General features: G+C 36.8%; 3 protein-coding genes across 4 annotated transcripts; 2 read left to right on the top strand and 1 right to left on the bottom strand.

Moving 5' to 3' along the window:
- The first annotated feature begins 1,132 nt into the window (after window positions 1-1,132).
- LOC124434022 (protein MNN4-like) lies at window positions 1,133-4,085 on the top strand. The gene is made up of 2 exons (XM_046983879.1): window positions 1,133-1,362; window positions 3,193-4,085. Exons 1-2 carry the CDS (start codon window positions 1,242-1,244, stop codon window positions 3,489-3,491), a joined length of 420 nt encoding a protein of 139 aa, XP_046839835.1. The 5' UTR covers window positions 1,133-1,241; the 3' UTR covers window positions 3,492-4,085.
- Window positions 4,086-5,090: 1,005 nt separating this feature from the next.
- Window positions 5,091-10,273, bottom strand: LOC124434021 (ras-related protein Rap-1b-like). The gene is made up of 7 exons (XM_046983878.1): window positions 10,139-10,273; window positions 9,925-9,981; window positions 9,628-9,696; window positions 9,294-9,350; window positions 7,962-8,102; window positions 7,783-7,880; window positions 5,091-5,580 (listed from the first exon to the last, which is right to left on the bottom strand). The coding sequence occupies exons 2-7, from the start codon at window positions 9,979-9,981 to the stop codon at window positions 5,439-5,441; spliced, it is 564 nt and encodes a 187-aa protein (XP_046839834.1). The 5' UTR covers window positions 10,139-10,273; the 3' UTR covers window positions 5,091-5,438.
- Window positions 10,274-11,872: 1,599 nt separating this feature from the next.
- On the top strand, window positions 11,873-24,660 carry LOC124434340. Of its 2 annotated transcripts, XM_046984226.1 has the most exons (13): window positions 11,873-13,931; window positions 14,414-14,479; window positions 14,558-14,702; window positions 15,487-15,568; window positions 15,688-15,766; window positions 17,361-17,451; window positions 18,134-18,198; window positions 18,514-18,729; window positions 20,405-20,572; window positions 20,638-20,787; window positions 21,641-21,693; window positions 23,289-23,346; window positions 24,312-24,660. In XM_046984226.1, exons 1-13 carry the CDS (start codon window positions 11,928-11,930, stop codon window positions 24,477-24,479), a joined length of 3,345 nt encoding a protein of 1,114 aa, XP_046840182.1. In that variant the 5' UTR covers window positions 11,873-11,927; the 3' UTR covers window positions 24,480-24,660. The 2 variants fall into 2 exon arrangements, with proteins under 2 accessions (XP_046840182.1, XP_046840183.1); XM_046984227.1 differs by lacking the exon at window positions 18,514-18,729.
- The last annotated feature ends 498 nt before the right edge of the window (window positions 24,661-25,158 follow it).

Below are 25,158 nucleotides of genomic sequence, written 5' to 3'. Positions count from 1 at the left end.
ATACTGGTGAACAATGAACAACCCAACGAACGACAAGGTGCAGTTTACAAAATAAACTGCTCCAACTGTCCCGCCTCCTATATCGGGGAAACTGGCAGGAACTTAAACATAAGACTTACTGAACACAAACGAGCTACTAAGAAACAAGACAAAACTAATCACATTGCCGAACATCACCGAATCACAAAGCACAACATTGACTGGGACTCGGCAAAATGCATTACTTACAGTACTGACTATAGACAACGGCTTACATTAGAAAGTTGGTATTAAAAGGCAGTGAAATTGTTCAACGTCAGAAACACAATCAAATAGACTAAATCTATCAACTTAATAAGCTTTTACTCCGTACAGTTACCCCTTTAAAGCAAATGAAGATGTCGTGATGAGCGAATCCGGTATAGTGTAAACGCAGCCTCATTCTCGTCACCACACTGCAAAAACAAATACACACAATCCTGCTTCTGTATCTTAGACACCGTTCACACTCCTTTCGCCCTTAAACTCAAAGAAGCCCTTTATATCAAGAAACGTAAACCTAACCTCAACAAACAAATACAACATCTTAACACTATCTTCGACCTGTAAATAGCAATTGTTACTTTATTATTTGTTATCCATTTGCTTTGTAGTTTTTTCTTTTCTTTTATAAATCCTAACACAAACATTTTATAACACCTTAATCAATTGTAAATAATTATTCATAACTAGTCGATACTTTCGATTTATCACTGTATACATATTATCATGTAAACTTCCTATATTGATTCACTTCGCGCTGAAGATGGCATTAAGTATGCCGAAACATGTTTGCTCTAAAGAAATTTGTCGTGTATTTTAAATGTTTCATGACTATTGTGCTCTTACGAAATTATAGATTCAACACTCGAGTGTCTTCTTAAATAGAGTTCATTTGAATCATTTCGTCCCTACGTGTTTAATAAAATCAGGAGGGGGGAAGTACGAGTAATACAAATCTATTGAAATTTATGCCCATTTAGTAAAATTTGGGCTGATGTTTGCTAAGTACCTCTGGGTACAAATGGTCACATTGGACTAATGAAACGCGGATAAACTCGAGAAATGTGGCAGGTAGCTACTACAGGTGTTGAATTATTCAAGTTGTATACAAACATTGCGCGTCCCGGACAGAAAAAACGTCGTATTGCGTTTGCAGCAGCTTATAAATTTTTGTATAGTCTTTTCCCACAAGTCTGTAGTAAAGGCAAGAAAACGAAGGAATGTCGGGCGAGGAGGAAAGTTCCGCAAAGACGTCGGCTAGTGAACAAGCGACTTTAGTGGATTCAGAAGAGAAACCGACGGAGGACGATGTGAATGTCAACGGAAACGCCAAAGATAAAGGTAGCTTGCTCTCGTGCATTCGAGTTATTTGCTCACAAAAATACAGAAATGAGATTCCATAGAAGTGAATTTAATTAAAACTTTTACTGCAGTTTTTCCATTTACAAAACGGGAACCATATGCAACGCCTATTACTGCAATTTTTGCTTCTTATAAGCAGTGGGAAAGAACACTGTTATTCTTCTAACTTGTGTTGCTGGTTTTGCATTGTAATTAGTTGTTGTGGAGTACTTCGGTATTGTAAGAAAAATGCCTTCTGAAATCCTCTTGCGCTAAGGATTAGCGTTGAGTTTGAAGTCACCTTAAAGTGTTGGAATGTATCAATAATGCCAATTCATTCTTCTATATTTTAGCTCCGTTATCGAGATACGTTTGACTTGACTGTCTACTTTCTATAATTTTCTCCACATGTTTTGGATATGCATAGCTACGAAGTCCTAAGCAAGGAGCTTGCCGGTAGCTTACTTTGCGGGTAGCAAATTTGACGCTTAAGTAACGCATAACAGAGTAGTATTGTAGCTACTTTAGTCAGTGATTGTGAAAATAAGCTGCCAAAACATTTCATTTTTTCGCCCAATATTAACGAAGACAACATGTTTTTATTTTTATATGAACACTTTTATACGATCTATTGCTTTCGATGCTTTAAAGAAAGCCTTTCGCGGCTCATTGCAAAAAAAAATTAAAATTTCTTATTACCCAGGGGCGTAACCAGCCAGCAATTTTAGTCCTGCTATTAAAAGATTGGAACAATATCATTAATCAATAGAAATCTTTGATAAGAAATCTATCATAGCACGACTAAATAAGCAAGCCAGTGCCCAACGGCTGTGCTGTATACTTAGGAGGCTTTTTCACGTGTCAGTTAAATTGATTCTGCGCATGCTCATGTTTAGTGTTTTGTACTGTCTCTTGTCCCAACGCCCCTTCCTACTTGTGGTCGTTTGTTTCTTTATGTAGGAACAGCCGGTATGTATGCATCATTTATGTTTGTTAGTTTTGATGAAGACTTCATCTGCTCGTCTACGACTTTCAGGCACTCTGGAAGCTTTTGAAAACTAAGGGTGTCCACATGTTTTTATCACGTTCTCTCAAAAAAGCAATATTTTTCCCTATATATACTATACGCAAAATCTATCTTAAACGGTACAACGGATAGGAATATCATGGATTGACACATACTGCTTCTTTTTACATTCTATAAATGATCACAGTCATTTTCCAAAATCTTTCTGTCGCTGTTCATTAGCTACAAGCAAATGCCTTGCAAATTACATTAATGTTTAACGCATAAAGCATATCTTTGTGCGCATGGCAGTGAAATCTATTATGGAGAACTAGTCTACCGAAGGACCAGTTGGAAAACACCAATTGTTACTTTGAAAAATTTGCAAATTTTGCCGGTGTCCTGCTTATATAGGACACCTGTAGTTTGTCTGTTATAAGAGTGTTTTTCTATTAAGATGGTGATAAATTGTAACTGTTTCAAAAAGTAGGCAGTGACGTTTTCATCAGCTTATAGCTACTTTAAGAAAGTCATGTCTTCCTGTTCGGCTAAATGTGAGGTTAAATTAGTGAATGTCTTCCATGCTCCCCCGGTTTTTAATGCCTGTATTCGAGAACACGTCAGTCACATGTTTTACTGATTACAGTTCTAATTTTGTACGGCGACTTATTTGCCTCATTTAGTTTTAGCCTTTTAGGTACCAGAGTACTGCGTGCACTCTCTGAAAATTTTTGCTACGCTCGTATGGAGACTGCAAACAGCAAAGAAAAGTTTACGGCTGTCTTTAAGTTTTGTGTAAACCAATGTACAGTTTAAAACTTTAGGGGCAAACGTTAATGAAGCAGGAGGAGGACCACCAGACAAAGAGGAATCAAATGAGAACAATCCTACAACAGACGAGTCTGGAGAAAAGGACGTTGGCGATCCCGTAAAGACCGAAGAAACTCAGGAGAAAGGTGTTCAACCGAAAGAAAGTGATAACGTGTCGAAGGATAAGCAAAACAACTCGAACGAAGACAAAAAGGCGCCAAAAAACGAGGACGAAAAGTCGCCAAAAAACGAAGATGAAAAGTCGCAAAAAAATGACGAAGAAGAATACGGATGCTGCTGTATTTTAATTTGAACCTTTTTCACACATAGTCTAGATATTATGGATTTAAAATAAATTTTTTTTATGGTCAGGGACGTACCGAGCAGGGTTGGTGTGATGGTGAGGCGCCTAGCCCCCCCCCGTTTTTTTCAAACATGGTTATGGTGATAAGTGGTCCACATCGGTTTTTTTAACGTAACCAATCGTTAATTTTTAAATTTATGCCAGCAAGAACCATTTCATTCATTTACTGCTTGTGAGGGAGATGGGTCTTTCACCTTAACTGTATTCAGTCTTTACAAACTTACATACAAAGTATTCCAAAAATAGTCAAGTAGCTTTGCTGTTTCAAATCATCGACTTCAACGGTTGAAATGATTGAGAAACACCCTACGAATCTGAATGCACTTGGTACGCTTCTGATTGGGGTCGACGAAATTGACCGACTCACAGGGCCTGTGAAGTGACTCAAAATACTTCATGAATCTTGACATGACATTTCTTATATTACCATGAATAGCGTATGTACTACAGGTGTTTCGAATATCGAAAATGCATTAGGAGACTTGTAGCGTTTAGCAGTAAATTAAAAACGCAACCACGACAATAAATCTTTCAGAGACGCAATGTTTAGAGAAGGCAGTCTTCCCTATTGGAGTGTATAATTTACGAACCGTCAGTTAAAACACATAATCATCACCTCCGCATTGTAACGAAATGAATTTCTGCATAGGTTAACAAGTATTACAAAAGAGAAAAGTAGACTCTCGTCTCCCATTTCAGTGAAATTAGGGGGGTCGTCTTAACTTTAATGACACAAATCATCCAATTAAGAAACAAATATTGACGCAATCATTATCCATATTAAAAGATGTTTACTGCCTTGAACAGGTCTATGCATACCAAGAAGACATTTAGCAGAACTCGAGAGCTGATCTATGAAATCCCGAGGCCGAAGGTCGAGAGTTCTTATGAACGTCTCCGAGGTTTGCATAATCCCGTGAAAACACTAAAAAATAAATATTTATAAAATAACAGTAATGTGGTTGAAACAGATACATTAAAAACAAAGGTTTTCATTTTTCCTCTAACATGTAAGTTTATAGATAAGTTTGCACGCGGGCTAAAGTCCCGCTCACACGATCCGATTTGTCGAATCCTAAAAAACGGATCGTGTGAACACCTGTAACGGATAGTCGGATCAGTCAATCTAAAAAATCGGATGGAAATAGAAGTTGCTCTAATTTCATCCGACAATATCAAAGGAACCGACCAGCCAAATTACATAAATCCAAAAAGACTTGGAACAAGAACAAAACTACGAAAAATATATCGATGAATGTACTGGATAACACAAATGGCTGCTCAAACGGCTAAAACACCGAAGCGAATATAAAATATCACCAAAAATTTTCGTAACCTCTGAAGACGCAACCAAAAGTCGGAAACGATACAATCAGATCAGACAAATCGGATCGTGTGAACGGGCTAACTCAGCCATAAACCAATCAGCACGATACTCGAAATGCTATGACAAAGTCCTTCCTTCCTGTGAAATCTTTCTGACTTGTTTAACTGGAATTCTTGAGAGCCATAAAAAACCTTTAAGAAAATTGACTAGATTCGAAAAGCTAAATTTTGGCTGAAATTTTTAATATTGCTCGTCTCAATTGACTGTCTCACGATAATGTATAAATGGTAGAAATAGGCTTTAAAGCCTCAAACATTTACATACATCATACAAAAATATGCAAAATCAATGTAATGTCAATTTTCGAACTCCTAGCTAAACTTTTTTAAATTTATGTTTTATATACCACACGGTCGGTGTCCATATATTTATCTGATATACACATTAATATAGCAACGTGTGCAAAAAAGTTATAAATAAAGTGAAATGGATCTTTCGGTGTATACTTGAATACACGCGCTTTGGAACAACGTCAAAGAAGTAATGGCGTCCTTTTACCCTCAATGAATTCACAAAATCACGCAAAATCTTCTAAAGATATTTCGACTTGGCTTCTTCACTTCGGGAGTTTTTCGGTTGATCTGTCGCACGAGGTCGAAAAATATTTCCGTCACATTAACTTTGGTCTTCGCAGAAGTCTCTAAAAACGTGCTAAAACAAGAGAAAATTTAAACAGGTGAGGAACTAAAGATATTTCAACCCCTATTATGACACGTTTCACTCTCCTCACACGTCGTTCAGTGAACGCAATCGTTATTCGCCACCCTCCCCCTTGGCCACAGCTGCTCATTTTTTTGGGGGAGGAGCGGTGCAGAAATGAACAAGAGGCGTCGAATTTTGAATTTGTGTTGGAAAAACGCATTTTAACTTATATTTTATTTCATCACCCTGAGTAAAAAAAAACAGCATTTTCGAGATTCTTAAATTTTCCAGAAGACCATGCACCCAGACCTCCTAGCACGACTTTTAAGGCGCCAGTGCGATTACCATAGTAATCAGGAATTGAAATTTCACTACAGGTTAATTTTAAAGGTCTTTTTGATACACCAAGTACTACGTTAATTGGGAGGGGGGTATTCATAAATTCAGTTTTGTCGCACTGATTTCTTTTGAAAGTTAATTTCTTTTTAAAAGAAATTACTTGAGCGCAACTGATTACATGAATAACCCCCCAATTAATGTTCTTGTTACGTCAGAAGTAGCGATGTAGCCAACCCCCTCCCCTCCAATTAATGTTCTCGTTACGTCAGAAGGTTAGCACTATTTTCCACCCAGCAAACCGCCCTTTACTTTACACAATCGGAAATAAATTAAAGATGGCGGCTAATGGGAAAGAACCAAGAGCTAAAAGGAAACCATGCATGCACTGGTGCTAGGTCGTTTTGAGATGGCGAGTAATTTTATATTTTTATAATACAGTTTTTAATATCAACATATGAAAATATTTACAGATAAATGTTGCAGTATAAATTTTCATGCAACCTCCTTAAGTTATAAACTTATAATCCAGGCTGGAAAATATGTCGTTTTTCGACGATTGTGTAAAATTTTATATAAAATATTATATTGTGTAAAATATTAGATTGTGTAAAATATTATATTGTGTAAAATATTATATTTCAAAGTAAAGGGCGGTTTGCTGGGTGGAAAATAGTGCTAACCACGTCAGAAGTAGCGATGTAGCCACCCCCCCTACAATTAATGTTCTCGTTACGTCAGAAGTAGCGACGTAGCTAACCCCTCCCTCAATTAATGTTCTCGTTACGTCAGAAGTAGCGATGTAGCCACCCTCCAATTAATGTTCTCGTTACGTCAGAAGTAGCGATGTAATTAACCCACAAGTTTGTAACTTTTTTTGTGCAAATATTTCTGGATTTGCTGTCACAAAACGATAGATTTTTAAAATGAATGCTAATGACCTGAACTAACTGGCAAGTGGCTATGGCAGGGGCACAATTGAATTCCAAAGCACCTTAACCATGACCCTTGCACACACATTACAATTATTCTTTGCCTTATGTTTTCAAATTGTTCCCTTTACCCCCTACCTTCTCTGAACAGTAATACACATCACAAATAATACATTGGACTAAGTCACCGTAATCTGGCAATTGACAAAGTAAATTTCGCACAATGATTTCTGCACCTATACCAACAAATTTAGAGAACTTGCGATGGGCAAGGGTCTTGAAAGTAAATGGAGTGGGGTGGGATGGGCAAGGATCAATCCAAAAGGAACAAAGATCTGGGAGATCCCGTGACAAAAGTTGAGGGAATTACCTCAAAATAGAAATTAAATAAATATATTTGGGCAATCCTTAAAAGTTTACCGGAGAAATACCAAAGCATGTCGTGATTGTCACACTCTTTCCTCATCAATAATGAAAGAGCTTAAGTCAAAATTCAGTTCAACCAAGATAGCATACTGGTCTCAACAAAAAGTCCAAGGAAACGGAAGACACACAGTGGAATTAAGATAAAGACCACAGTCAGCCAAATATATACAAATATAAAGTACAAAATCTAAATAAAACCATTGATACTTAAGATGAATGGTTAAGTGCCCAGCATGTCTCTATGTTGTAAAAAAATTCTAGTAGCAAGGAGACCATTTCCAACTAATTCAATCATTTGTCCATTCTTATTCGTTGTATATCTTAAAGTCAAATTTTCTTGGACGCTTTTTGATTTTGCGACATTATCACACTTCCATAATTATTTTCTCAAGAGAATGATCAGTCAACAAAAAGATTCCTGAGTACACAAGTGAGGGTTTCATAAAGATAAAATGGGAAGAGAAAAACAAAGATTTTCACATGCAAGCCTTGAAAAAAGTTGAATGTTAACACTCACCAATTTCCAAATTGTTTAGCCAAGGCCTGCCCTTGGTCTTTCCCCACAATTCTCTCATCTTCAAGATCACATTTGTTGCCAGCCAAGACCATGGGTACCTTTCACAAGCACAAGAAAACTAGTTCACTAGCAATCTTTAAGAATAACAAAAATTGCATAAACTGATCTGGTCAACTCACGTCACTGGTATCTTTCACCCTTATAATCTGATCGCGAAGATCTTCCAAATCATTGAAAGAGGATTGTGATGTGATGGAATATACCAAGACAAAACCCTGACCATTTTTCATGTAAAGATCCCTCATGGCTGTGAATTGTTCCTGAAGAAAGATACAGAAATTAAAATTTAAAATTGAACAATTTCAGTATGCTTTGTCATGCTCACTACTCAAAATCCAGAAAGGATTGCAATGGCAATGCATTTTTTCACTGCTATAAGACGAAATGTACTGAAAGCAACAACAAAAGAGCTTTTAGCAATTAGAAAATATTGTTTTCCTGAAATGTAATTTAATAATAGTTTTCACTGCTGATGATTTGGCTTATAAACATTTAGTTGCCACATAATTCAGGCTAGTAAATTATATGACAACTGAAAGAAATTCCTCATAGAGAAATGAAAATTCATTGGGTCTCAAAATTTAATCAATGCTTAGCAATCACAAATAATACAAGATTGTGCCCCACAACCCACACCACTTCCTAAAGAATTCCCATTGATCTTCATCAAAGGAACTTGGCACAATGTCTCTTAGGACACTTAACATTTGTAAAACAATTGTAAACAAAATAAAAAGAACACTCAAAGAAATCTGGTTTTTTTGCTCTTCAAGAGCCACTTTTGAAATCTTGTGAAAGAGGAGAGTCATTGAGTCAGACTGAGATATTATTTACAATTTGAAAAACGGAACAAAGTCTGAAAAAATAACAGACCCACCACTGTAGCTTTATAAATATAGTTTCATGGTTAAGGCAATCCATGTACAAAGATGTCATTTTTAAGATAAGAGCCAGACTTGAAAAACCCCAAAGTACCTTGCTGAATATTGAATGGCATTTTATAATGAAAGTTTTATGCCAGTAAGATGAATTATTAGGGTAATCAATTTTACGGCGCGCAACGTACGACTTAAAGAGTGTTAATGTTTTAACAATTCAGTAGATAAATAATTTCCCATTCAAGTGAGACTCCAACAAATGCCTTTCGTGGTAAATTTCTACTAGTCCACTTATCATGAATTTTAAATATTACAAATTTCGATGACGTTCGTGTGGTTTTGTGCACAAAAGAATGATTCAAATTTAAAGAACAAAATTACGTAAAACAGTTCGACAATATTTCCAAAGCGCAGTATGGAAAATTCTTCGTGAAACTTGCCATAACATGGATCATGGAGGAATATTATACATCGGATTATCATAATTTTATAATCCTCGCAAAACAATCGAGCTTTTATATTACCACACGATACTTCCGAAAAGACGGCAAGTGTGTGGCGAAATAAATTTACCGTTCCAGCAGTGTCCAATATTTCCAGCATACATTGCTGATTATCGACTTCGACTTGCTAAAGGAGGAAGAAAACAATTATTTAAATGCCAAAGTATATGACAAAAAGTGCTTTTACGAAAATGTCAAATATTCCACATAAGCAGCTGGCAACAATTTGTGTATACGAATACACATCGCAACAAGGATATATCCGTAAAACATCATTTAAAAGAAGAGCAACTTCGAGAGTTGCGAGCGCCACAAAGAAACGATTTGATATAGCAGAAGTCAAAGCGATGAGCGATTCGTTCGAATATGAGAATTGAATAAAAATCCAGGAGAAATATACTCGCCTTTCTGTATGAATCCTCGATGGTCGGATCGTATTTTTCAACAAAAATACCTTGAACGAATTGCACCGTCTAAAAACATACTTGAAACTTTACCTAATATATTAATAAATGTCAATACTCTAAACCATAGGTTTTCGAAACTATAATTTGATGTTAATATGAGACAAAAATGATATTCGAACGTTATAAAAACGGCTATATCATAAGGAAGGTGTTGCCAACCAGCCATTGCACTTTGTGCTTAGACATACACATCATAAACAGCAATATAACACACAACCGCTTCGATTTACTTACCAAAGCCGATTTACCAACGCCGCCACTTCCAAGCACGACTAACTTGTATTCTCGCATCTAAAATCGTCGCCAAAAATTGAGCAAAGCGACATTATTTTGAATCAATAACAAGAACGCATACCACGAATAGTGCCATGGAATATTCACAATTTTTCAAGGGAAGCAAAAGAAAAAGGCGCAACTTTAAAGCGCAGCATAACTGTAGCAAACTCACCTTTTTTTCTGGCAAACTTTGCCTTAAAAAAGCTATACAAGCGAATTTTTATATATCTCGTCTTTGTTGACTTCGATACTGAACAGACAGAATAGGCGTAGGTTTCTCGATTTACGATTTATCATTTATACCTGTCGCTATTTTTAAAGCTGCGGACGTTCATTTCCGTGGGGGGGAGGGAGGTAAAAGGAAGTGACGACATAATAACGATCATTTTACATCCTTACGTTTTGAAAACATTTGTTACATTATTTGAGATGCTCAAATGTCTATGAGCTTCGAAATTATTGAGCCCCAAAGTAGCCTTCACGAAAAACTGCCCTCAATGATGGAATTTTGTTATAGTTAAAATTTCCTACTGCTTCCATAATGCAAATGTGCAAAATTGACTTTGTCATATTGCGCTCTTTTTGCATTTGCAACATTCTTCAGCGAGCTGAATACAATTGCTGTTTATGCACAATCTAGACGTAAAACGAAGAAAGAGAAAGTCTTCTGTTTCCGGCCGGCTTCGCACGTGCTTGTGCGAAATGTCACCCCATCTCACGTGCTGAATTGTAAGTCCTGAACTGTTCAAAAGCGAGGGGTTTAGGAAAATTTGCGCTAAGGAAAAACCTTGTTGGAGCCCCAAAACAAAGAAGGAAATAATAAATTAAGACAAGTTAGTGCCACTGCAACCAAGACAGTTTTAGAGAAAAATCGCTTGATCAGAAGTGAATTATTGAATTATATGAAATCAATAGGTGAATCATATAAAATTGACGATGTGGAATGGAAACACTGCTTTCTTAATTTCGCGCAATGCATGATGGGGGAGAATCGAAGTAAATTTGCAATAGAAAGTCAATACAATCAATGTGACATTTGAGTGGATACTTAGTCAAATTTAGTTATGTTTTAGAATTTTACGGCTGTCGAACCTTTGCCAAATATTGGTGAAGGATGTATGAAGAAGACCCCGCTTGTGTGCTCCTGAAAGCCGATAAACTCGCGGGCAAACCGTCCATGTGATAATGGATCATGGATGAACAGGATATTGAAATTCACGACGCCAAAAACACAAGAAAGAACCGTTGCCATGAATGTTATGAACGTATTTTGAAACTTGGTAGGACTAAATCTCGCGTTTTAAAAAGAGTCATCGGGTTTAGTGGCCGCACAAGTAGTGCTGCGAAGGATGTGTGCGAATGTCAGACGGATAGTAGAATACATGACACTGATGACAGCGAGAGGAAAGCCTGGAGAGCAAGATCATGGTCACTGGCCCGGTCTGCCAGCAGAAAATTTCGACGATCCATTCGTAGAAAACAGCATTCCGGATCCTTTAAAGAACATCAAAGTCAAACTGTGAAAAGCTCTCAGCCAGGTCATCAAAATGAGAGTTTTTGTCACAGCAGGGCAAACAGCCCCACTGCAACTGGACATTTTTATGACTTTGGTGCAAATACTCTACAAAAGTGTAAAAGTTCTGGAAAGCAAAGACATTCGCCTGCATTAATGGATATAGCTCGTGATATAAACCCGCCATTATCCAGTCCCTCTTTTTCTTTACCTGATGACACCATAATTAGACCAGCAAAGAAGCTCTCAAAGTCTGCTTCCTTAGCATGCTGTTCATCACATTCTCTTCAGAGTACCAGACAAAGAAGTGCATATCGCTCAGAAAGCTTTCCCAGCTTACAAATGCATGTTGATGCTTTGAAATCTTATGGTCATGTTAAAGGATTTCAGCTCCCACTGCAAGATGCAGCATCATTAAATCAAATTGAGCAAGGATGGTCTGAAACCAATGCTGAAGAAATCCAAGGACACAAATACATGGAAACTTGAAAAGACAACTTCCCTTTGCAAAATTCAAGATCAAAGTGGAAAAATCATTGGTGTTGCCCATTTTTATAAATCCCCTGTGAAATCTTCATTTGCTAGAATGGACAGTTTGAATCCTGATTCGAGTAAGCATGATATGCCAGTTGAAAAAAATAATGACAAAGATGGACAAGTTATTCATGCCGCCGAATTGGACACTAGCAAATCGATAAATGACAGTAAAATGCTTCAAGAAATTTCCGAAACCATTATACCAGTAGAAAACACTTGTGGTAGCATTTGCAAAGTCAGTTATTGTCAAAACTTTGCAGCAAACCAGAGACTTGTTGATTTTTTAACAAATTTTGAGTTAAATAAATTTTCAGGAGACATGTCTCATGGAAATGCTAAAGAGCTTTCAAATGTACATGATTGTAGTGATTATTTAAACGCGACGTCTCTTGAGGAATCCAAGAAATATTCAAAATGCAATCTCTCAAAGAGTAGTGTAGATGGTAAATTTGATACAATCACCCGTACCATTTCTAACTCAACACACAAAATTCCCATTGATGAGCAAGCTTTAGTCATCAATAACAACATGTCACATAGCCCTGGTCTACGTCACACACATTCTGATATTCGTGGTGTTTTGTCGCACGGGACTTTTGAACCTCCGCAAAACAAACTGTCAAATAACAGTTTTGTCGTTTCGCCTTCGTTTCAAAGTAACGATAATCACGCCATCAGACTTGGATGGTGTTCGAGAACTTGCACCGAAAGTACGTTTCAACCGCTCTACAGAAGTGCGTCGAGTAGGGACGTGGATGTTGATTCCGACTTAAAGATCAACATCAACGATGGCACATCATCTGGTACCTGTAATGACGCAATTGCACCGCACGACTTGTTTTTCGTCCGGTCTGTCAACAATGATACATCATCTGGCAAGATCGTGGCAAGCAATGCCAAATCGTCCACAAAAACTCATAGATTCTCAGTTGAAGAATTTGGTAAACCTTGTGGAATGAGCAAAGTAGACGTACCTCGAGATCAGGCAATTGATAGAAAATCCATTCACGAGTGGTTTTATCAAAGTTCTGCGGACTTGCATTCTAAATATCATGAAGGCAGCTGTCCTGAAGGATTTTTGAAGAGCAAACCACGTGTTGATAATCAACCAATCGGCGACTACGGTTTTCAGTTTAAGGGCAAAGTAAATTCAGAAAGGAACGAACAACAAAGAAATAAAATGATCGACGAGGAGAATATTAGCAAGAATACTGAACGCTGGTTTCCTGAAGAAACCAAGGAAGGCTCGAGGAATATTGAAACTTTTGAATCTCTTGATGCCATAAATAACCTAGGGGGATATCCGGCGAGCTCCTTTCCCAATGAATCAGAATCTGTTTTAGAATCCGCTCTTGTTCCAGAAGTATCTCATGATCGAAACAGTGGTCTGACTAGTCCAGGAACGAAGGAATGTTGTGATACTTCCTCCAGTACCCTCGAGGATTATGTCTCTTTGGATCGCAATTTACAGTGCCTGCAACTGGCATCCGAAAGTTCTTTTAATTCTATCTCACCTGAAATCGACGATCATGTTCAAAAGCATGTTTGCCGTGAATCTGTTTCCTTTGATGCCAAAGTAACACCTGAATCATTCAAGGTTTCAAAAACCAATCGAAACGAACTTAATTGTCCACTAGGGATACTCAGAGATAGATACCAAGATATTCAGGGATACCATTCGACTGTATTTGAGTCCGAAAAAAATTTCGAACCTTCCGAGCATATCACATGGCCAGAAACGCCTGCCTTATTGCATTTAACAAACCATTCCGACTATGTGTCTTTCGTAAACAGCACAACTCAAAGCAAATCACCTCACGTTCCCATCCATACATGGAAGAGTTCCGAAACAGAGTTACGTGACATCGGGATTGGGCTTCCTGTTCCTGGTGAGACATTCAAAATGCAAACTGAGGTATTACGTATGGGAGAATTTTAAAAGGGAAGATTAACTCATGTCTCAATTTTTGCTGTAGAAGTTCTGCAGAAAGTTTTCGCAGACTCGCACTTTTTGCATGTTTATTTAATTTCATACTATTATTGTTTATTTTAACTCGCTCAATTACAAGCTGTATTTGACTTTTCTTTCAATTTATCTTATTATTTTGATCCTTGAGTGGATATTTTTGCCCTGCAAAGAATGCATAAAATCAAGTAAAGCGCTGCCATAACATCATTTTGAAAGGGAATCTTTGCTCGGGGCGATAATATTCATTCGAAAATTACGATTCCCGCCATGAAGATCAGTTGAAAATATTCCATATTTCTTTACAAACTCTTGCTCATCTTTTTGCTTTAAAAACGTATTCTTTTATACCAAAACTCCTCTTTTATGAACTATTACCAATGTAAAACGTGTATTTGCTTGGTATAATCTTTTGAATACGTATTTTTCAGTTAATGCTGGACTGGTTCAAGCAGTTCAACGATGAACAGAGGAATATTCTACTAAAGAAGATCCTTGTACGTAATTTATTGATTAACGCAATTACGAGTACCTTTCCTCGCCACTGTGCCTCATTTTTCTATGGATTTCTTTAGTCCTGCTGCGATATGCCTCAAATGCATCTTCTTTCCGTAATGATGGAGAACAATCTTCACAAATCGTGTCCACCAAATTGTCAGGACATGTTGGTGTGGCTGCCACACACCGTGACGCTGAAAATACTTATGTACTTGGACCCGGGTATGTGAACAGTTCTCCAATGGCGATTGAAAATGGCCATATTCATATACTCATTTTATAATCCGTGAAAAAAATGGAAAGAAACTACTAAGCCATGTCATGCATATATGAATATGCCTTCCACTCCCCAATTATTGTTCTAGCTACGTGCCTGCTGCATTCCCTCCGGCAATTGTGCGCACTCTTTATAAACAATCCTTTATAAACAAAAACACGAATGATTGTTTTTTGTTTTAGAAAACAATATGTGCAATAAAAATTGTGATGTTCACAAAGAATGCTTCAGAAAAATGTTTTACATTGTCAATTTCACAGCATAATTATTATTCATTTCTTTAGAAAATTAATTAAATTCGTTGTTTTCCAGTGATTTAACAAAAAAGATTTGCAATGTAGGAGTAAAAAAGGGCGGGCTTTGCTGCTGCGAAGGTTATGTTTCTATAATGATCTTCTTAACAACAATGAGCTGTAACGTTGTATTTATGAAACAAAACGCCAAGTTGACACCTAATGGAATGGAAGCACTTGAAACTTCGCCTTTAATATGAAGTTTTATTAAGTAACCAAAATACGATCTTCTGTTTTGCCATTTTCGTATTGCTCATGCGACATGAAGGCGGTATTTTCGTAGAAAAAATGACTTTGCTTTGCGCGGGACCCCTGTTTTTCGCTCAGAACACGCCCACCCTTCATCCGCCCGAAGTGTTCGAAGATGAGATATAATTGTACGTAAAAGAAGGCTGAAAATGAACAGGCGAGTAAAAGTTGCGCTTTATATTTTTAGTCAGCTTGTGCCGCTGTAATCAAGTTAACCGCGCCTGGAAAGAACTTTCGGACAATCCCTTGTTGTGGCAACGATTAACCAGGTTCGTTGACGAACAATTTTGCGCGAACATGTATATGAGTGAATGATTTAAAATCGTGAATAAAAATCAATTTTCAGAACAATGCAGTGTTTCCTAATGCATCTTTTGTATTATCATAGAAATCCCGATCATCGGTTGTCTGAAGCAAGCAGCAAAAGGCAGTTCCAAAAGTTTACTCTACCAACTGGCGATATTCATGTAAGATTTTGTTTCACCTACAGTCTTCCTGTGTATCTTATTGGGATTTACTTGAATAAGGGGTGTTTCGTAAGGGAGCCAATCAGATAGCTCAAAAAAGAAACGACATCAGGAACACTCGAAATTTTTAACAGAATCGTAGATTGTTGATTTGGACGATCGGTTTTTACACAAAATAATGGAAATCAATTAATATAGTGCTTCGGCGAATTAGAGAAAAACGAAAATTCCCTTTGTTGACATGCTCTTGTAACTTGTTCATGAACGAGATTATTCTTCATGATCAAGTCATCATAGAAATAGAGCTCGTGATAAATCATTTAGAAAATCTGAGATCTTGTTAATTTCCGTCGTCGCCAAATGAGTTATTTCCTGGTTTCCCTCACCATCTTTACCTTGGTGCTCACAAACTAGCTAATTCACGAGCTTCAAATCTATAGAAAGCATCGTTTGTAAATTGTAGTGGAAAGTCCTGTTTACCTCGCGTTCATAAAAGCAAAACTCATTTGTCTACTCTTTTGTTATATTGTTCAATTTGGATTTTTGCCTAAAACTACTATTTTGTCCAAAACTACTATTTTGTCCAAAACTACTATTTTGCCAAATCAACTATTTTGTCCAAAACTACTATTTTGTCCAAAACTACTATTTTGTCCAAAACTACTATTTTGTCTAAAACTACTATTTTGCCAAAACAACTATTTTGCCAAAACTACTATTTTGTCCAAAACTACTATTTTGTCCAAAACTACTATTTTGTCCAAAACTACTATTTTGTCCAAAACTACTATTTTGCCCAAAACTACTATTTTGTCCAAAACTACTAGTTTTGGACAAAATAGTAGTTTTGGACAAAATAGTAGTTTTTGCCCAAAACTACTATTTTGCCCAAAACTACTATTTTGTCCAAAACTACTATTTTGCCTAAAACTACTATTTTGCCCAAAACTACTATTTTGCCAAAACTACTATTTTGTCCAAAACTACTATTTTGCCCAAAACTACTATTTTGTCCAAAACTACTATTTTGCCTAAAACTACTATTTTGCCAAAACTACTATTTTGTCCAAAACTACTATTTTGCCTAAAACTACTATTTTGCCCAAAACTACTATTTTGCTTAAAACTACTATTTTGCCCACTGGTGTATATTGTATTTATTGCGAAGTCAATTAACCAATCAACAAACAACGTTCAGTCGTTTTCTCGAAACTTCCCAAATTGACTTAGAGGCATAAAAGTTAGTAGCGTCACGAAATATTCCAAAATATTTTCTTTGTTGTTCGTGTTAACGACAAGTTCTATTAGAACGAACGTCTGTCGAAGAATATTGCCAACAGTAAAATAGCCAGCAATGCAAATGCACAGCGAACAACATAAGAGCATTGTTTTTGTTGCGTCGTCTGAATCACCCAATAAACTGAATACAACAGGAATGCTACTTCCCGCCAAAATTTGAAGCCTGCAGCTCAACTAGTCCCAATGTTTTCACGCACGGCCCTCTCATCAAGTTTTTCTTTTATACGTTGTTGAACCTTTGTAGCATAGTTCATGCATCCACAGTTTCATTGTTATATTTTGCTTAATTACATAGTGGAAAAAAGTGTTCGCCGAGCGATACCTTCTTCAGAAGAACTGGTTGAATGGAACGTATACGCTTCGCACATTTGAAGGACATCATCAAGGTAGAGATTTTAGGTGATGTTTAGAATATGGACACCATGCACAAAAGCATATTCTTGCAATATAAATGATAGGATTACTAAAATCACTTTAAGTCGTCAATAATGATGTAGATGTCAGACTGGTGTTGAGGATGTGAAGTATTAACATTTAACGAAGGCTCTAGACTAGAATATAGAAAAACTCATTTTTAGAACCTTATCACTCCTAATGAAGACACTAGACTGGAGTAAATAAGGGCTCTGGTTTCAAAGTCAAAATACTCTTAATGAAGACACTAGACTTGAGTATATAAGAACTCAAGTTTCAACATCAGGTCACTCCTGATGAAGACATTAGACTGGAGTATAGGAAAACTCAAGTTTCAACATCAGGTCACTCCTGATGAAGACATTAGACTGGAGTATATAAGGACTCAAGTTTCAACATCAAAATAATCCTGAGAAAGACCCTATTCTGGAGACTGGACTATAGGTCGTGGACTCAAGTTTCAACACGAGATTTCTCTTTATGAAAATACTGGATTGGGTCAAGCTTCAACATATCATCACTATTAATTTAAACAGTAGACTGGATTATATATGAACTACGAACTCGAAAACAAGTTAATAAAAACAGGAACTCCATATTTAGCGAAAAGATTATTGATCGACATAGTTTATCATGTTCACATTTCTTCTTCAGGTATTGCTTGTGTTCAATTTGACGACACAAGAATCGTGAGTGGTTCTTCTGACAAGACCATTAAAGTAGGTAGCATCTTCAGTTATGCGAGTCTACTCGTTACCAGTCCATTCGATATGCATCCTGAAAATCTAATCGTCTGAGTTGATAGCAACATTGAGTTAGACTCAGGGATAGTGTTGGGGTCAAACGTTTGTGTCCGAAAGAATGAAGACAATTCAATCTCAATATAACTTTTAAAATTCCTTTCACGCTATTAAATTTACAATTTTGATAGCTTTTTTGACACAATTTGACAAAATATTTTATATGTTGAATCATCTACCCACCTATCCCACTCCCTAGGGTATTGTTACCTCATCGTGGTTTCCAACTTTTAGTTATGGGATATAAGCAACAAGCCGACCGAACTTATGCTCACGCTCGAAGGGCATTCCGGGACTGTCCGCTGTCTCGATCTGAACGGAAACAGACTGGTCAGCGGTTCAACAGATCGTACCATCAAAGTGTGGGATCTGTCATTTGCGTCTTACTGGTCAGGTGCTTCATGTAAAGTCACTATGGTGGGACATTTCCATACGGTGCGCTGTTTACAGGTTTGTGTTTTCATGCTCGCGCGTGTTGTGTTGTCTTACATCGGTGAAATATTAAATCAAGATAGATCGTGTAGAAACGTTCTAGATTTATAGCTGACTGATGCATTTGCACTGATTTGATCATCAAGGCGTTTGCTTGAAGTCACAGTGCACCCAGCCCACGCAATCCATGATACTGCTAATGACTTTTATCGACGGCTCACGTTAGCAATAAAGTAAACTACCCGTTATGAACTTTAAGTTTCATTCATCTCTATTACTTACCAAAATTTTCTTGTTTTTGCTAAAGTACACGAAATTTGCGTTGCTCAAACTTTTACACATACGTCGCCCTTTTGTTTTTCAAACTGAATTTACCATATTAAGTTTTCAAGTGCACTGTGTTTTTAAAAGATACAAAGATACATCGACTTAGGACTCATTATTGGACAAGTCACAACATCACATCACTCCTGATGAAAACACCAACCTGAAACGCGTAAAGAATCTTGTTTTAACATCACCTTAACCTTGATAAACACGATTGAACGATACATGAAGCTTACATTGGACCACATTTGATGAAGACTTCATGAAAATTTTCCGGACTTAAGTTTCATCATCATATCACACTTGAAGACATTAGACTGGAGTGACTAAACCAGCCATTTAAAGACTGTAGCTCGCGTTTCAACATTAGATTACTCCTGGCGAAGACATTACATTGGAGTGGTTACGTATAAAGACTTGAGCTCGAGTTTCAACATAAGTTAACTCTTGATGAGAACACTATACTTAAGTATAGAAGAACTCAAATTTGCGACATATCATCTCGGCTGTAGATAGTTTGTTGTCTTTATCACTTGAGCTCAAATTACGATAGGATTTACCTGACAAAAGACTTAAGTTTCATCGTCAAATCTCAAGATTTCCTCAATAGAGGAAATCTTGCGGACTGTTGATGTTTTTATCCATTAAGAGCTTTAGAATGATCTTAAAGACAATTTTTAACTCCCTTTGATTATTTTGTATGTTGTCCTAGAGTGGATTTTTTGGGTGGTGCAGATAGTTGAATCGCCCTTAAATTCTCTCACCCACCAAGAAAAATTCTAAAATGGTATTACATACTGTAGACTGTTATTATAATAATAGAGGTTAGGAAATTGTACAGTAAATCTGAGTAAAAAGTGAAACTTCTCATTTCAAAGGCAATAACATATTTTATACTACCACCATTTTGCCATTGAGTTACTACCATGCCCGTTTTCATGCAAACATTAAAGTTGAAATAAATTACTAAACGTGAAGTATCCTATTACTTTGTCATGTCAACTCCGATGTCCCTTTACTTTCTTCTCCCTTGTTTGTCATGGGTGAAAGAAACTGTTGTATTCGTGTCTCACTCGTCGTTGGCAATAGTTGGATACATAATTTATGAAGCTTTGTAGATTATTTAAGTACTGTATAGCTGTACAACCATAGGAATTGTAATTTACTTGATTTGATAAAAAAAAAATTAAAAAAGCTAATAACACTTACATTTCGCAAGGTTCACTTAAATGTAAGCCTATATATTTAAGCCAGGGGCCCCTGAACCTATAGCTAGAACAATGAGCACCCCCCTTTTAAAATCTACACCCCTCCTGTCTATTGAGCACCGATTCGCCCCTGATTTTGACCACTTTCATGTTTCTAGGCTGACGAGGGGAAACTGGTGAGCGGTTCGTACGACAAAACAGTAAAAGTTTGGGATTTGAAAACGGGAGAATGCAGGTTGACAATGAGAGGACACACTGCCGCTGTATTGTGTGTGCAATTTGATGAACAAAAAATTGTGTCTGGGTCTTACGATAAGAAGATAAAGGTTCGTATCACCTCGGTGAAAGTGCTTAAGATTTGGATCAAATGCAGAAATGAGTTTTTCTCCAGGTTTGGGATTTACACGAAGGGACTTGTTTAATGACATTGGATGGCCACCAGGATGCAGTCACGTGTCTAAACTTGACCCATGATGGTATGAAGATCATAACTGGCTCCTTGGATTATTCTCTTAAATTCTGGGATCTTTGTACCGGAAAGGTATTCGTAATGCATTGAATAACTTTATTTGCTACCACTTTTGCAATCACGTGTTTGTAAATGTAGATCGTGCAGTTCGGTATAGTCCTGAGAAGGACTGTTGGTGTTGATGTTGAGTGACGTTTCGACAACCTTAGCGATAGTCATCTTCAGAGTAAAGTGAGGAGTAAATATGCTTCTGAACATGACAACTGCTAGGATGACTCTGAATATGTGTACCGCTAAGGCTGTCAAAATGTCAATCAACATCAACACCAAAAGCCTTTCTCAGGGCTCTACTAATCTTGACATTTTTGGTAAATATCGCAATTGCTCAGATTTTTATTTCTAAACAAAAAAAACCATTGATGTATTTTTTGGGTTTTGATTATATTGAGGATGTCGGTACCGGGGGAGGGATGGTTGAGGGGATTTGGTTCAACAGAGATCCACGTTAGCTTAATACTCCCCTGAATGTGAATAGGGATATAATATCGTGTTGCGTTTTTTACTGAAGGATACATTAGGATAAGAAATTGTTACAAGACCTTTGTTGTTGTCCAACTCACACCTCGCTAGTCCCAACTCCCCCGACCCCTTCTGATGTAACAATTAAGAAATAAAAGATGTTTAATGCAATAATGCAAAAAAGGCAAATGTCAAACAGACGTTTCAATTTTCCTCTCGAATGTATTCATGATTGATTTGCAAATTCTCTTTGATTGTTTGAGATCAGATCGGTGTGCACATGCTAATATGCAAACACGGCTATTGACCAATCACCGTACGTGTTTTATTGTTTTTATTTTATAATAGTTGTCAAAAACACTGGTGTATGCCATGTATTTGTGAAACGCTTTCATTTTTTCTACAGTGTTATGGAACATTAGACTGGATCACCTCGGAGGGTCATACAGCAGTTGTAAGGTGAGTCGTGAAACACACCAATAAATTGATTTAATGATTTCAAAAATCTAGAAGAAAGCTGGTGCATTTTCAGGGCAATTTATGTGAGGAAGACGTAGCTTAGGATTAGGGAGTTTTAGGTTTTTGGAGAGAAACTGACTTGGACTGCTTATCTATACAACTCATGTAGCCTTTTGATAAGTCAATTTGTTCAGCTTTAGATCTTACAACAGCAAGGGGTACTTCCCTCTTGCCTGCGCACTCGTAAAAACTCAGGAGTTTTGTTATTAGAAGTTTATATAGAAGTCTGAAGTTGGATCTTCACGTGTCAAAGGTTTGTGACTCTGTCAAAGTCGACCGTTACATGTTTTACGTTCTTACCATTGTCATTGGCGTTGGTAAGGGGTATTAAATATAGATCAACTATATTTTCAAAGCGTAAAATTTAAATTAAAAATTAGTAAGTGGGTTTGAAAATAAGGGGTTAATATGGTTGAATTACATACTTAGAAAATGACAAATATTCCTGAAGTTTACATGCATATGTAAGAGAATCTATCTTTAAATTGCCTTTTTCAAAGTTTATTGTTCGTCGTCCCAGAAGTACGTACGTATCTCGTCGATGCTTTTTGTATAAAGTGCTTTTCACGAAATTAAAATCTTTTAATCTTCATCATGCTAACTTATTTACTAGTTTACACTTTCTACATTTATTATAAACTGTATAGGTAGGCGTTGTAGTTAGTAATTTTAGTATTGTGTATAATGCAAAAATTGTTAAAATTTAGGTTTTTTAGGGGGGGGGTAGAGTCAGGTTCAGAAGGAGTAAGAATGTCGTTACGTCGTGAGAATTGCGTGGTGTTGGAGGTTAACGAGAAATTGAGCATATTCATCTTGAGAAAATATTGGCTTACGGTAAAAGTGGTTGTAAGGACAAGTGTGTCTTCAACGTGTCTCTTATAAAATATAAGTATGTTGAATAAGTTCTGATCCAGCCAAAAGCTCAGATTTAGTAAGAATTACGTTCACTAAAACAGGAGCTAGCAAAGAGCCCATCAGTGGGAGGTGATTTTCGATGTATTGTACGTAAACAATATAGCTCAAGCCTTTTGATTTACTAGAACTATTGCTACAATTAAAGAAAATCTCCTTTAGATGTTGCAATTATGCCAAATGAATTAAGAGTCAGAACCGGGCTGCTGTATATTTCATAACAGTAACGACGCGAACAAATTTTTTTTGATGAACTTGATATTTATTAACAGAAAGACAATAATTTGCAATTTATTGGGAAAACTCTGGAAGTGCCATCAAAGACAAACCGAAAATATTTGAAATTTCCAAAATTTAGATTTAATCGTCATGAAATTGTGAAATTTTCCTTCACAAACTTCAAGAAACTTGATGGAATCCTCGTTTTTTTAAAGAAACATTTCATAAGTCTCTTATTTAATTATAGTGATTGATTATTAATTTCGTTTGCAGCTTTCCCAAAAACAAAAATTACAGTCATTCGCAGCTCCCCTCAAAAAAGAATTGGAGTCCTAGTTACGCCCCTGGCCATTGTCGGCGTCTTTTTCAATGTATTTTTATTCTCTTTCATCTTTTATACATAGATGTTTGCAGGTGGACAGCTGGCGAATTGTAAGTGGCGGAGATGATAAAACGCTAAAAGTAAGTTGAAATAGTTTTGACGTTGTTTTTTTTTTTGCTTGCGATCTTCGAGTTTAGGATTTTTTTATCACACCATTTTGTACGAGTTCTTGCACTTTCTTCCGTACATCAAGAAACTTCATCAATTTAAAGCTTTAGTAAATTTGTTTTGCGAGCAGTTTGTGATTATAAGTTGTTTATAATGTCTATGCTTTGTACGCTTTCATCTGACTATAGCGACGAAACCTTATGTTGTTCTTGCTTGTTTTTCTATTTTTACAGCCTGCATATTTTCATGTTTTAATAAATGTGTGTTAACCAAGATGCTTTGCGCGCCTTTTGTTTATATTTACATTAACTGAAGGTTTAGCGAAAAGAAACATTGATTAAAAACTCTATTTTACATTAATTATTGTCGTTTGTCTAAATTGCATGGACTACAATAACAAAATCCTCTGTTTTCTCGACCCACAAAATATCCGTGACGCTGTGATTCACACACATTCTTTAAATGAAATTAACAGTTCTGCGCCCCTGGGATTTCATATTATTTGTACACTACCAGTTGGTACGTTTTAACATTTTTCCGTTATGAATGACTAACGTGTTTTTGAAGTCACTTAGCAGTTTAATTAATGGCGAAAAGGCCTTTTTTGTCAAGCAGCACTCCCGACTTATAATTTACTACTGAATAAGTAAAAAAGCAGTATAAAAGCAACACAAACATGTTTTGCAAAGTATGAGTAGTTTAAACCATCTAAAATTAGGATGAAAAGAAAAACATAGTTCGACAAATCGACTTTACAAAAAGTCAAAAAACACAGTCGGCCACTTAAGCGTAACATCCGGGAATCGATTTTACCCGTACTCCCACCCCGCCCCGCCCCAACGACGTGTACCATTTTTTGAACTATAGATTATGCTACGATGTCACCTCTAAACGTTTCATAGCCGCTTCATTTATATCACAGACTTTCCTTTTCCAGGTATGGGAACTCGCAACCGGGCAACGTCTGCTCACGCTTCGTTACCATAGTGATGGTGTCACGTGCATGCAATTCAATGACTTTGCGATTGTATCAGGGTCGTACGACAGAACTGTGAAACTTTGGGATTTTACTCCTAAACATCCCTATCTCGAGACTTTATATTGAAGTGACAACTGGAGACGACTGCTTGCACTTCGTTGCCTTGATAAATACGTCAGGTGTATGATTGTAGTTAGGTCACGTTGTCTTTGAAGAAACTGCCCCAGTTGAACTGTGTGACTACACTCTAAACATCCATGCTTGCGTCATTTATTTAAATTATATCAACAAAGAGATTGTACATTGACAACTGTGATGTTTTACTATCTTTGTGCATTATATCCGTTGTGAATCGTGGGGGTTATAATCGTAAAAATCCTCTGGTAGAAATCCACTTTTGCTGGTGCGAATTTAAATAAAGCATCGTGCTTGCATAGAAACTCGACTGGAAGGATAACGAATAAAGTTTCTACATAGGGTAACTCCTGATGAAAACACTCAGACTGGAGTATATAATGATTCAAGTTTCAATACTGGCTAACGCCTGACGAAGATACTAGACTGGGGTATATATTGACTCAAATTTCAACGTCAGACAGATTACTCTTTTACTAAGCTAGAGCAAATGAGGACCAAAGTTTCAACATAGGATAACTCGTGATGAAGATACTAGACTGAAGTCTAGACTGAAGTATATGAGCACTAAAGTTTCGAAAATAAGTTCATTCGTGAAAGATTTTTGACCGGAGTAAGTTTCAAACTCCAAGGTCACTCCTAATGAAGACATCAGACTGGAATAATTAAA

This window comes from Xenia sp. Carnegie-2017, unplaced genomic scaffold (genome assembly GCF_021976095.1).
Source record: "Xenia sp. Carnegie-2017 unplaced genomic scaffold, XeniaSp_v1 HiC_scaffold_14, whole genome shotgun sequence".
In the NCBI taxonomy this organism is placed as follows: domain Eukaryota; kingdom Metazoa; phylum Cnidaria; class Anthozoa; order Malacalcyonacea; family Xeniidae; genus Xenia; species Xenia sp. Carnegie-2017.
Note: the sequence above shows the minus strand (reverse complement) of the source record. Positions and strands in the feature narration are given on the sequence as shown.

Bases quoted from the DNA above. Each gene is read 5' to 3' on its own strand.
- LOC124434022 (XM_046983879.1), top strand. From the start codon at position 1,242: ATGTCGGGCGAGGAGGAAAGTTCCGCAAAGACGTCGGCTAGTGAACAA. The intron at 1,363-3,192 runs GTAGCTTGCTCT...TTAAAACTTTAG, and splicing joins CGGAAACGCCAAAGATAAAG to GGGCAAACGTTAATGAAGCA.
- LOC124434021 (XM_046983878.1), bottom strand. From the start codon at position 9,981: ATGCGAGAATACAAGTTAGTCGTGCTTGGAAGTGGCGGCGTTGGTAAA. The intron at 9,351-9,627 runs GCGAGTATATTT...TTCCTCCTTTAG, and splicing joins TCGAGGATTCATACAGAAAG to CAAGTCGAAGTCGATAATCA. The intron at 5,581-7,782 runs GTGAGTGTTAAC...CTCTTGTTTTAG, and splicing joins GCTAAACAATTTGGAAATTG to CACGTTTTTAGAGACTTCTG.
- LOC124434340 (XM_046984226.1), top strand. From the start codon at position 11,928: ATGCTGAAGAAATCCAAGGACACAAATACATGGAAACTTGAAAAGACA. The intron at 13,932-14,413 runs GTATTACGTATG...CGTATTTTTCAG, and splicing joins CATTCAAAATGCAAACTGAG to TTAATGCTGGACTGGTTCAA. The intron at 14,480-14,557 runs GTACGTAATTTA...GGATTTCTTTAG, and splicing joins TTCTACTAAAGAAGATCCTT to TCCTGCTGCGATATGCCTCA.